Source organism: Candoia aspera, chromosome 1, assembly GCF_035149785.1.
Source record: "Candoia aspera isolate rCanAsp1 chromosome 1, rCanAsp1.hap2, whole genome shotgun sequence".
Taxonomy (NCBI): Eukaryota; Metazoa; Chordata; class Lepidosauria; order Squamata; family Boidae; genus Candoia; species Candoia aspera.
The window spans coordinates 23673842-23686205 of NC_086153.1; the positions used below are offsets into that span (position 1 = coordinate 23673842).

The 12364-nt window shown below is 42.1% G+C and overlaps 1 protein-coding gene across 3 annotated transcripts in view; it reads left to right on the forward strand.

Annotated features, from left to right (window-relative positions):
• EPHX2 (epoxide hydrolase 2) overlaps positions 1 to 12364 on the forward strand; it is a 62105-nt gene that overhangs the window by 13613 nt on the left and 36128 nt on the right. For 2 of the 3 annotated variants that reach the window (XR_010067796.1, XM_063300483.1), the window contains exons 6-9: positions 4499 to 4573; positions 5228 to 5323; positions 7033 to 7111; positions 10588 to 10622. Coding sequence is in view for 2 of the 3 variants with exons in the window: in XM_063300483.1 (XP_063156553.1) it covers positions 4499 to 4573; positions 5228 to 5323; positions 7033 to 7111; positions 10588 to 10622 (285 nt within the window). In the remaining variant the exon portion in view is untranslated. The remainder of the gene's footprint in view (positions 1 to 4498; positions 4574 to 5227; positions 5324 to 7032; positions 7112 to 10587; positions 10623 to 12364) is intronic. The other variant, XM_063300490.1, reaches the window with a different exon arrangement.

Consider the following 12364-nt stretch of genomic DNA (forward strand, 5'->3'; position numbering starts at 1 on the left):
AGATGATACCACTTTGATGGCTGAAAGTGAAGAGGAACTGAGGAGCCTTATGATGAAGGTGAAAGAAGAAAGTGCAAAAGCTGGCTTGCAGCTAAACCTCAAAAAAACCAAGATTATGGCAACCAGCTTGATTGATAACTGGCAAATAGAGGGAGAAAATGTAGAAGCAGTGAAAGACTTTGTATTCCTAGGTGCAAAGATTACTGCAGATGCTGACTGCAGTCAGGAAATCAGAAGACGCTTAATCCTTGGGAGAAGAGCAATGACAAATCTCGATAAAATAGTTAAGAGCAGAGACATCACACTGACAACAAAGGCCCGCATAGTTAAAGCAATGGTGTTCCCTGTAGTAACATATGGCTGCGAGAGCTGGACCATAAGGAAGGCTGAGCGAAGGAAGATCGATGCTTTTGAACTGTGGTGTTGGAGGAAAATTCTGAGAGTGCCTTGGACTGCAAGAAGATCAAACCAGTCCATCCTCCAGGAAATAAAGCCAGACTGCTCACTTGAGGGAATGATATTCAAGGCAAAACTGAAATACTTTGGCCACATCATGAGAAGACAGGACACCCTGGAGAAGATGCTGATGCTAGGGAGAGTGGAAGGCAAAAGGAAGAGGGGCCGACCAAGGGCAAGATGGGTGGATGATATTCTAGAGGTGACGGACTCGTCCCTGGGGGAGCTGGGGATGTTGACGACCGACAGGAAGCTCTGGCGTGGGCTGGTCCATGAAGTCACGAAGAGTCGGAAGCGACTAAACGAATAAACAACAACATACTTTAAAGAAGTGCCACCCCAAATACTTCGAAGGAAAAAGCTACTGAGGGCACAAAAAGTACTGAAACACTTGAGGCTGAAGCAGATGAACATCAACAAAAGCAGCAGAGTCAATAGCAACAGAGCACCATGGAAGACCTAGGCTGAATTTCTCCCAGGGTCCAAAGGTTGATGCCCAGATGCTAACTGGCAAGGCCAAGCAGGCCAGGGGTGGGCACTTTTAAAGCAGCCCAGGAACAGTCAAGTGATCTATGCATTGGCATTGGCATTTTGAAGTCTTGGGCACTGAAGGCATCAGCTGCTGCCACCAGCCATCTGGACAGCCCAGAACAGTAGCTGTAGCCTTCTAGGAAAGATAACCTTAACCCTACATCCCACACCTTGTTGTCAACAGACCAGTTAAGAGATAGAGGGGGTAACATGGGAGGAAGGGCTAAGCTTAGCTCTGAGAGTTCAGATTTAAAAAGGACCATAATCAAAGTGGTCTAAAATTATAAGAATTTTGAACTGTAGACTATAGAAAGAGAGCTTGGAAACTCTTGAACTGTAAATAAATAATAGAAACCATAAATAAATAATGTAAGTAGTTATAGATAGAAAATGTGAATGAGGAAAAGCAATAAAAATAGATTTTAGAAATAAAGAAAAATGAAATACTTCTTTCACTGATAAATTTTTAATTTTTTTGTAACTTTATATTCCTTACACCATTTAAAAGAGAATTCTGTGTTTCCTTGCCTCTGACTGGTACTATCTTATTGGCTAAGTCTACAATATATGGAGTTAGAATAGGAAAGGCCAGTGGCATCCTGTCCTGTTTTAAGGCTTTCTAAGAACACCAGGAAGCAGGATACTGGACCAGGTAGTCTTTGACCCGATCCATCTGATTCTGCAATAAACTCTTCAGTCATTTGAATTACTTGAAGTCTTAAAATAAACATATACTGTAACCAACTTCAATATTTATTTATTTCAGTTATTTATATCTGTAAGGGTAAGTTACTAGATTGATAAAAGATTCAGGAGATGGTTATCTAAATAGCCAGCTGCAAGCTTTTTCATTACCAATAAAAAAAGACTTGCTCCCTTGACTTATCATGGAAAAGGCTGTTAGAAACTAAAGACGTCTCTGTTCTAATGGATTAGGGGATAACTTGTTTCTAAATGTGAAACGGATCAGTTCCTATCATTCTTATAATGCCATCCTTTGTCAAGAAGATTCTGAAAATCTTGTCTAGAAAGAATTACTTCTGGGTTGAGGCAGCTGCCAAAGAACCTGACTATATTCCTCCTTTCAGGATCACAGCGTTCCCCAAATGCAATAATGCAAGCAATATAAACAATCATAATAAAATATAATAACCATTTCTGAAAAATTAAAACTTCGAGGATCCTTCCCATAGGACTGTTGCAGGCAATAGTGATGGGCAGGCAGGAGGAAGAGGAAGGAAGAATCCAAATGGACAATTTCTGGGGTAGCTGTTGCCTGTCTACTTCCATCTCTTCTCTGGGTTCGTTCCCACAGGACAGTTGTTGGTAATTGGATGTGTAGCTAAGAACTATGGAACCTGCTATAATTTCCCCTGCCTGATAGCTGGTTCTGTGTAGCTCACAAGCTTGCATGCCTCTGTTGCTAGTACAGTTACTATCTCTGGTCTCCAAAATGAACACAACAGCAACGGTTGAACCAGGGAAGAGGTTAATGGCAAGGCATTCTGGTGGTAGGAACAAGATGGCTGCCCAGAACTGCTGATTTTTCATATGCCTGGGTATATTAACCTTGTAAACCTGCCTCAGTGGCTGGCTGTTTTAAGCCCAGCAGGATCTGGTTACTTTGTACAGGAGTGAACAGCTTTTCTGTAGTGCTTTCATTGCTCCTATCCTAAAAAGCTTTAGCATAGCTAAGGGTAGCTCACATACCAGCTGATTCCTTGAAAGTGGATCTCCTTCACCCTCCTTAAAAAACAAAGTGCAAGGATCTGTATTTCTCTGTTGATCCAGGTTTCTCCCTTTGCACTCAGCAAACTGCTGGGATTTGTGCTACATTAACATTTTTTTAAAAATTGAAAGGCATTTTCCCTTAGCCAGATTGTTTTTAAAAGCAGGCAATTTAAATGTGAGCTTTTAGATAATTTTAGCTGGCTTTCATTATCTTCCAGGATTTTTATGAAGAATTGAGCAGAATGAATCTCAGTTTGCTTTTCACTCTCTTTTAATTGTATTTTCAGTCCTTTTGGTTATAGAAAGTACTATTTTGGCACAAGATTCCTGCACGCATGGGAATCAAGTTTACTTATGTTGCATGGATTAAAGCGTCTCTATTATATGCATTTATTACAAGAACTGCTAGTCTGAATCCTTGGCTTTTTGTTACATTTTCCTTCAATACTGGCCATCATTCATTAACTGTTTACCTACCTACCTACCTACAGTACCTACCTACCTATTTTCAACTATGATTTATTGCTATATTATCTCTCTTGCTTCCCCCTGCAACATTTATATATAGTTGTATTTCAAATACAACACCAGACAATTTACACATTAAAGCATAACCAATTGATTGAAGAGTTAAGAACAACAGCCACTGGTGTCCAGGCCAGGTGGTAACAATTACACATGAAACACTCTGCAGAACAGTTGGCCTTCCTAATAAAAGAAGCAATCCCCCTTACTTTATCCACTTCTGTTATTTCACTTGCTAAATTCAGAATGAGAGCTAGCAAATGGAGAAAGTGCACAAAGTAACAAGAAATCATGCCTGTAATACACAGACAGGTATAATTCATAATTCATATTATGGAATAGAGAGATTTGTTCAATGCATTCAAGTGTGTGGTGTGAACCCAGCCAGTGTGGTTAGTTCATGCTTAGATTATTGTGCAGATCCTGGCAATTGGCTTAATTCAACTAACTGTTGCTAAGTAAGTGAAGTCGCCTTAAAGTTGAGATGTTCATTTAGTTTTCTTGGCAGCAGTATGGAAGAGATTTCCCACTGTTTTCTTTGGGTCCCTCTCTTGATTTTTAGGAAATTAAAAATGTTGCATTTATTCCTCTTTTAATGCAGCTTTATGTGTTTGCTGAGATTATTGCCAGGTTTTACTCATTAAACCACTGAGCTGCTGAGCTTGCCGATTGGAAGGTCAGCGGTTCGAATCCGCATGACGGGGTGAGCTCCCGTTGCTAGTCCCAGCTCCTGCCAACCTAGCAGTTCGAAAACATGCAAATGTGAGTAAATTAATAGGTACCGCTTCGGCGGGCAGGTAACGGCGTTCCGTGTAGTCATGCTGGCCACATGACCACGGAAGTGTCTACGGACAAACGCCGGCTCTTCGGCTTTGAGACGGAGATGAGCACCGCCCCCTCGAGTCAGACACAACTGGACTTAATGTCAAGGGAAACCTTTACCTTTACCTTTACTCATTAAGTTTCTAACTATAGCTTTTACATTAGTGGCATCAAAAACATTGCAATGATAGCGACAGATTATGAATGTTTAAAATAAAAAGATACTAGGTCATTGTTCAGTGGTGAGCATATGTTCTGCATGTTGAAAGCTTTTAGGTTCAATTCCTGATGTCTTCCTGGTTTTTAAAAAAGGGAAAGACTGCAGTAATAGGAAAAAAACCCTGTTATTAGACACGCTGGAGATCAGTTGTTAATCCTAATAGATACTCACATGGCACTTGAAATTTCTCTCATTTAGTTACTTATTCCACAGCTTCTTGATCAAGAAGAATATGTTCTCCCAGCATGTGAGCCACAGAATCTGGCCCATGGATATGTAATAATCAAGGTAATGATAGAAAGACTGTATTTAAAATTAATGACACCTTTAATTGCTTTCAGTGGGGGAAACAGTTCTGTTTGTTGTGATTTGATCATGTAACAATGAAAGATGATGTAGTATGAGTTAGTCATTTCATATAGTGCAAATAGCCGGCTCAAACTCATCCCAGATAATTAGCAAGACATGGCTTCAGCCATCTTGTTAGGATTTGTCCGGCTTGCATCCAAAGCTCAGAGCTTTGTGTCTCTCAATCTCTTCACTGCAGCGCAGCAAATGCTTTTTCAGCTCACCTTTCCCTTTCCATGCAAATAGTGCCACTGGCTGGGGCTGTAAGATGCAGTGAGAGAGAAAAAATATTGCCATTTTGCTGCTGTTGTAGAAGCTGAGCAATAACCCCCGTTTGGTTGGATTCACTCCTTGTCTTTTGCCAATGGCGTTCCCAGCGTCTTCATGGGAGAGTGGGTTTCTGTCATTTATTTTCCATTTCCTGGATGGTAAGGTAGATACCATCCATGAGCTGTTTTTGTTTGTTTGTTGGGGGGATTGTGTATAACTATTTTACACCTGGCCTGCTTTTTAGGAGTTTAAACTGAAGTTTAGAGATGCAGTTTCTTCTGCCTCCTTTGATAATTGTGACTCAAGCCTTTCTTCTGTCTTTAGCCTCATACCCAGTTGCACTTTGTGGAAATGGGAAGTGGTCCAGTGATTTGCCTCTGCCATGGCTTTCCAGAGTCCTGGCTTTCTTGGAGGTTCCAGGTAACACAGTTTTTAAATATAATTATCCTAATCTGTGTGAATGCCATCTTTTGGAATAAATTGAACCTACCTGAAGGAAAAAGTAGTACCCATTTCTCATACACATCATATAGTACCTGCAACATTTGCATTGGAGTTTTGGATCACAGGAAGACAGGCCCTCTCTTTAAGACATTTCTAGGAAGAGGCATGGAGAAGGAAGCTGAAGGTAAGTGGAGCAGATGGAAGACGTGTGTTCATTTCAGTTCATGTATAGTTGCTTCAGTTGCATATACTTAGTTTCCTCAGCAGTATGAATTGATTTAGCACAAGTGGGGACAACTTTCTGATTTTTGGCTGCTGGGTGATGATGCAAAGTGGAGGTAGTCAAGATTTGGGGGATTTTTTTTCCCCTTAGTTTTTCCTTAATTTTTAGAGCTTGGAGGACTTTTCTCTTTTGAACACCTAAGGTATATGTTAGGGCTTGTGCTTCTGGTGTTGAATATTCCCCATCTCAGATAACAGGATAGTGAGTTACCAATTTTCATCTTTGTAGTCAGATGTGGTGCCAAGGCCACATGCAGTCCTGGGACCTCATGTTGTCTATTTTTTGCAAAAAGTTGTTGGCGGACAAAAATGGTAGGAACAGGGCAGAGAAATCACCCTGGCTTCTCCTAGCTGGGAACCAACTGTTATTTTGAGAATGTGATAATACATACATTGGTTATATATCAGTAGAAGGCAACCTGATGCTCTTCAGATGCTAGGACCTCAGCTCTTACAGTCTGTTATCATTTGCCTTGCTGGTTGGCTGGAAGTTGAAGTCCAAAATATCTAGAGGACACCAAGTTGCCTACCCTGTAATTATTTAGGTATATGGATGGCAGGAATGAAAGATAGGTCATTCAGTAGTGCTGTCCAAACTACAGAATTTTCTCCATTGGAAGATCTGTCAAGCACTCTGTTGGTAGGAGTGCTGAAAACTCATTTGTTCAGGCAGATTTACTGCATCTGAAAGAATGTTGGTGATTTTACACATTTGCTAATGTGACTTTTGTAATATATCCCTTTTGTTGCCTTTGTGTTTTCAGAATGCTTTTAGTGATGCCTGTGATCCATAATAGTTATTTTCTACAGAAATAAAAAACTAAAAGTGGTCATTAAAAATAAAATTGGAGATCTCAAGTTATGAAGAGTGGATTTCAGAGCAAAAAATCTTGCTGGATGACACAGTGCCTTAATGGGATCTTAGTAGAAGCTGATAAATTACAAGCCTCCTAATTCATATGAAGGCCAAGATGGAACCCTCTTTGGATTTGAGGAATATAGAATAGTTGATGGTATAAAGTGGAACAGCTTTATTCATCTAAATATAGTGGGGAAGTCCCTTCTTTCATTGCATTTCACAGATGCAATGAAAGAGTTATTGTTATATATTGAGTAGTGCACAGTTCATGAAGCATTTAGTAAATTCTGTCTGCATTTTCCTGTGATGCTCAGTTTGGGCAAAGTGACTGTCCACTGCTTGCAGTATGGATTGTAATCCCTTGTAAGTGACAAGTGTTGACATATTGGCTGTAGCTGTTGATCATTGCCCGGAAGGATGAAAAAAGGGAAATAATTTTCTTAGGTGGGGGAGAACTAGGTGAGAGTGAACATGACTGATTAAATAATCTGGATTAATACACGTGCACCCTGCAAGATTACTTTTGTTTCTCTCTGCATGTTAGATTCCTGCCCTTGCTGATGCTGGCTTTCGTGTCATTGCCTTGCAAATGAAAGGCTATGGAGATTCTGTGGCTCCACCAGGTAAGTTTCCAGTGGGGTTTTAAAACAGTTTTACTAGTTCACTTTTTAAATGTGACCTATTTAGTTCTTCAATCATGGCTTTCAGATGGGTTTTAGCAATACAAGAGACACCATGCAAAGAAAGAAGTCACTGTAATAATTTAAAATGAATGAAAGTGCATTACATGACATTGGCCTCTTGATCTATTTAAACCTGCTCTAAAGACCATGAAATCAATTACGTTTTGTAAGGATCCTAGAGATGCACGAAGAGCTTAAATTCTCTCTCTCCAACCCTTGCCCCTTTGCTGTTGTTTGAACCCTGAAGTTCTGTTTGCATTTTTTAAAGCTTACATGTTAATTGGCTTCCTGCAGTTAACCACATTTCTGTAACTGGCACCAACTCTCAAAGGTCACAAGCCAAGAGAGGCCTTTCCCAGCTCTACTGCTGTAAAGCCAGTATGGTATAGTGGTTAAGGTGTTGGACTAAGACTGGGAAATGCACTGGGTGACTCTGGAGCAGAAATTCTATCTCAGTCCAATGTACCTCAACCACCTTGAGTTATTTAAGGAAAGTCCAGATAGAAATCTAATAAACAGTAGATTTAGAGATACAGGAGTTTGAACTTTGCATATGTATTCTGTTTCCAATAACATTTGCTGCTTTTTTTCAATGTACAGGCATAGCAAAAATTTTATTGTAAACCGCCCAGAGTCCCTTTTGGGAGATGGGCAGTGATAAATTTGATCGATCGATCAATCAATCAATCAATAAATAGCATGTAGAATAGCGCCTTATAAGACTTGGGGCTCTTTCCCCAAAATAATAGTCTCCTGCTACTGTCAATCTTAGGGGACACGGTGGCGCTGCAGGTTAAACCGCTGAGCTGCCGATCGGAAGGTCAGCGGTTCGAAACCGTGCGGCGGGGTGAGCTCCCGTTGCTAGTCCCAGCTCCTGCTCACCTAGCAGTTCGAAAACATGCAAATGTGAGTAGATCAATAGGTACCGCTTCGGCGGGAAGGTAACGGTGTTCCGTGTTGTCATGCTGGCCACATGACCCGGAAAGTGTCTACGGACAATGCCGGCTCTAAGGCTTAGAAACGGAGATGAGCACCGCCCCCTAGAGTCGGACACGACTGGACTTTACGTCGAAGGAAACCTTTACCTTTACCTTACTGTCAATCTACCTAAGTTGATGCTCTTGTTTGTTTTACTGTATTTACTTAGTTACTGCAGCTTCTGTGCTGCTCTAGTCAGCCAGACTCTTATAATGGAGGCTTATAATTTTTCCATACTGTAATTCAGGTTAAAACAATATAAATAGCAAAAAAGCCCCAACAACCCCCAATTTTAGTCCACAAAACAATACAATCTGAAACCCTACTTTTCACAGAATATCCAGATGTCAATTCACTCAGTGCAATCACAGCTCTGTTCCATCCCCAGAATAACTGTGGAAGAGCCAGCCTTCGCTGCTCTTTGGAATATTAATAGGGAAGGGGCCATCCTTTTCTCTGAGGGTCAGGCTGTTCCAGGGGAGGGGACATCTCAGGATGGACAGAATCCACGTGAAGCAGGCAGTCTTGGATAGCCAGGGCCTAAGCCAAGCTAGACTTTAAAGGTAACCACCAGCACTCAGAAGCCAACTGACAGTCAATGAACCCCAACAGTAGAGCTGTCATACAGGTAAACTGAGTTGTACCCATTCCTACCTGGGTCACTGCATTTTGAACCAGCTGAAGCTTTGAATAGCCTACAACGGCAGTCTGATGTAGAGCATAGCCCCATTGACAGCTTCTGCCAGTGTTAGGTCAGGTGGAATGAAGGCGAATGAGGCAGCTATCGGATTATTGGGCATTATGATAGCTTTAAAAGCTTGTTGTTGCCTCCATTCTGCCATTTCCGGTATATTAAACAACCACGAAAAAATCAATATTGCATTTGATTATGATTTTTAAAAACATTTTACTGATTTATCTGCATTTTATTTATGTGTGTGCCACTTTGTTGGCCAATACAGCTAGGAAGTACTTATAAATAAACATGACATTTTCTCATCATATTTAGATTTGCCTTCCTCTCATTACTGAAATGCCAGGCATTATTTTCTCTGTGGGCGTGTAAACAAGTTCCAGTAGCAATCAATGATTGAGATACAGTTAATTTTTCCTTTTATATTGTTTGCAGCAAAATCTAGGATCCGATTGTATTTACATTACACATGTCAAATTGCAAGCCTTTTACTGCAAAATTGCTCCAGGATTTTCTAGGCATGGTACCCCTAATGTCTGGTCATAGACAGCAGCAGTGGCAAGCAGCAGCAGTTTTCCAATCTAGCTGCTGTCATTTCATTTGCCCCACTGCCAGAGTCATGACATGTGAAGGATATTTTGGGAGATTAAAGTGGAAGGTTGACACAACTGGGCCCTGAGTGGGAAAAAGGCATTAAATTGCCCTGAGCAGGTGACAGTAGGGAATTCTTTTGGATTCTGGTAGCTACCAGGGATGCAGAGGGCAGACACATATCCTAAGTCCTTTGAAACTTGTTAGAAGTACCAGAACGGTTTGCTTCTCCATTTTATGTTTCCTCCCTTTTCTTCGTTAACTGGTTATGTACAGTTTCTCTTGAGTGCATATCATATCCTGAGGGAAGCTGCTGTGTCGTCATCATGTAAGATCCATGATCCCAAAGGGAGTTTCAGTCTAGCAATACTATTGTGGTCTTAAGAGCTTCAGGGCTCAAGACTCCAAGCCAGGATTCTGTTCTATAGTGCAGAGATGAGGTGGGATACAAACAGTCAGTCAGTTTGCTCCATTGTTGGAAAGTTCAGTTTGATTTTATTCCAAGTTCTTGTGGAAACCGTCCCTGTCCTGCTGGCTGAAACGTCTAACCTTAATACTACGATCGGCATTTCTATTTTGCCAGATTTATTATATTATAAATTATAATTATTTATAATTATACAAATTATTTCTGTAATTTTTTTCCTTCCTAAGTTGTCAGTGGACATGAGTGCTCACACATGTAGACTTTTTGGATGGACAGGAGAGAAAGGTAGATCAGAGGAATGGCAGTTCCTGGAGTGAAGCATTCCAAGAAGAGTCCAGGCTCGCTGACTGGGTGGATCATTGCCTTCTGCAAACACAACTAAGAAACTGAAATACTTTTTGGGTGATGCTCATATCCCTTTGTGCATCTACTAGGACGAAACATTTGTTTTTCCCCTTGATGGAGTAGGGGATGTTTGAAGTTGGCTTTCCCTTTTCTGATTCAACACTCTTCTACGCTGCCATAGAGAGTATCCTTCCTATAATCCTCTATGAAAGCAACTTCTCTTCCTTGTGGAGCCTAAGGAAGCAAGCCCAGCTGGGGTGTTAAGCTGTTGTACAGTTTTGGAGGGACATTGCACATATGAAGACACCCATGGCAAGTCTTGCATTTCAGAATCAATTTGGGGGCATGCACTGGCTTTAATAATGCATGTTTTTGTCCCAGATATAGAAGCATATTCTCAGGAAGAAATTTGCAAGGTAGGTCGTGACCTTCAATAGTATATCCTTTTCTTGTGGTGACTGAGATACACTCGCTAGCATTTCTCATATGTTAACATTTAAAATAGTTAAAAGAAATATTTAAACCAAAGACGGTCAACACTAACACAGATGGTCCCCACTTAACGTCCACTTGTTCAGCAACTATTCCAAGTTATGACGGCACTGAATGAGGGGGGCTTATGACCGGTCCTCACAGTTGCAGCTGTCACAGCATCCCCACTGTCATGTGATCTCCATTTGCGACTTTCACTGTTGGCTTCTGACAAACAAAGTCAATGGGGAAGCCAGCAGGAGGTCGCAAATGGTGATCACGCGACCTCAGGATGCTGCGACCACTTGGGATTCACCTAATGACGGCAACTGGGACTGCTGGAACAGTCACAGTCACGTGACATTGTGCCTTACAACCACATCACTTAGTGATGGAGTTGCCAGTCTCAATTACCGTCAGTAAACGAGGACTACCTGTAAGCAAGTGAATATTCAGTGGAGAACAGAGCCATAGGAATATGACTCATGTGGCATGCTTCAAGTGTATAACCTCCAAGTATATAACCCATAGCTTCATCTTTTACATGCAAGATTTCTCTACAGGTAGTCCTTGACTTACGACGGCAATTGGGACCAGAATTTCTGTCACTAAGTGATCCGGTTATAAAGCACAACTGCATTGCTTAGAGATGGCAGTCACTGCAGTCCTGGTTGCCATTGTTAAACAAATCCCACAGTCATTAGACAAGGCAACTTCCTGCTGGCTTCCCACCACCAAAGTCAGTGGAGAAGCCAGCAAGAAGTTGTAGGTCTCAGGCCGGCAGGCAGGTAAGTGGCTGCTGCCAGGTGGGGGAGGGAGCGAAAGGGTGTGCGGGTGTGCGGGGGAGGGCTGGGGAGGGTATATGGGGGTGCATGAGAGATGCGGTGCAGGTTGGGGAGGGTGCACGAAAGGCAGTGCGGGTCAGGAGAGGCACAGGTTGGGAAGGGTGCAAGGGGGTGCACAAGAGGCATGGCACAGGAAGGGTACATGGGTGCATGAGAAGCTCGGCATGGTTGGGGGAGGGTGTGCGAGGGTGTGCATGAGAGGTGCAGCATGGGTCGAGGAAGGTGCACGAGGGAGGGAAGGTTGCATGCGGGTGTGGTGTGGGTCGGGGAGGTTGCAAAGGGGGGCACGAATGGCTGATGTGGCGCAAGTGCAGAGGGGGTGGGGGAGAGTTACCTCAATGACTTGAAACCTTCCCTGCCGGCCTCCCCATTGACTTTCTGGGGAAGCCAGCAGGGAAGGCTGCAAATGGCAATCAGGTGATTGTGGAGCGCTGCAACTGTTTCATAAGTGCAAACTGGTTGCCAAGCACCCACATTGCGATCATGTGACCCTGGGGGTGCTGGGACGGCTGGAACTCTGAGGACTGGTCATAACCACCATTAGTTCAGCACCATCATAACTTTGAACAAACGGTTATAGGTTAAGGACTACCTGTACACAAAAGATAGGAAAATATAGGATTCATATACTATTCCAACTCAGCCTGAAGTGGTATAATGTAGCAACCAAACCATTTCATACTTCTTATAAGGCTACATTAGATCAGCAAGAAGATGCTAATAAGATGCTAAGTGTTATGATTTGTGTGAGAATTTGCAGGATTATAGTTGTGGTTTTGGAACACAAGGGTCCTGGGCAGCATTCTAACAGTAAGATTATTATATTTTTGGTTGCAAGGACA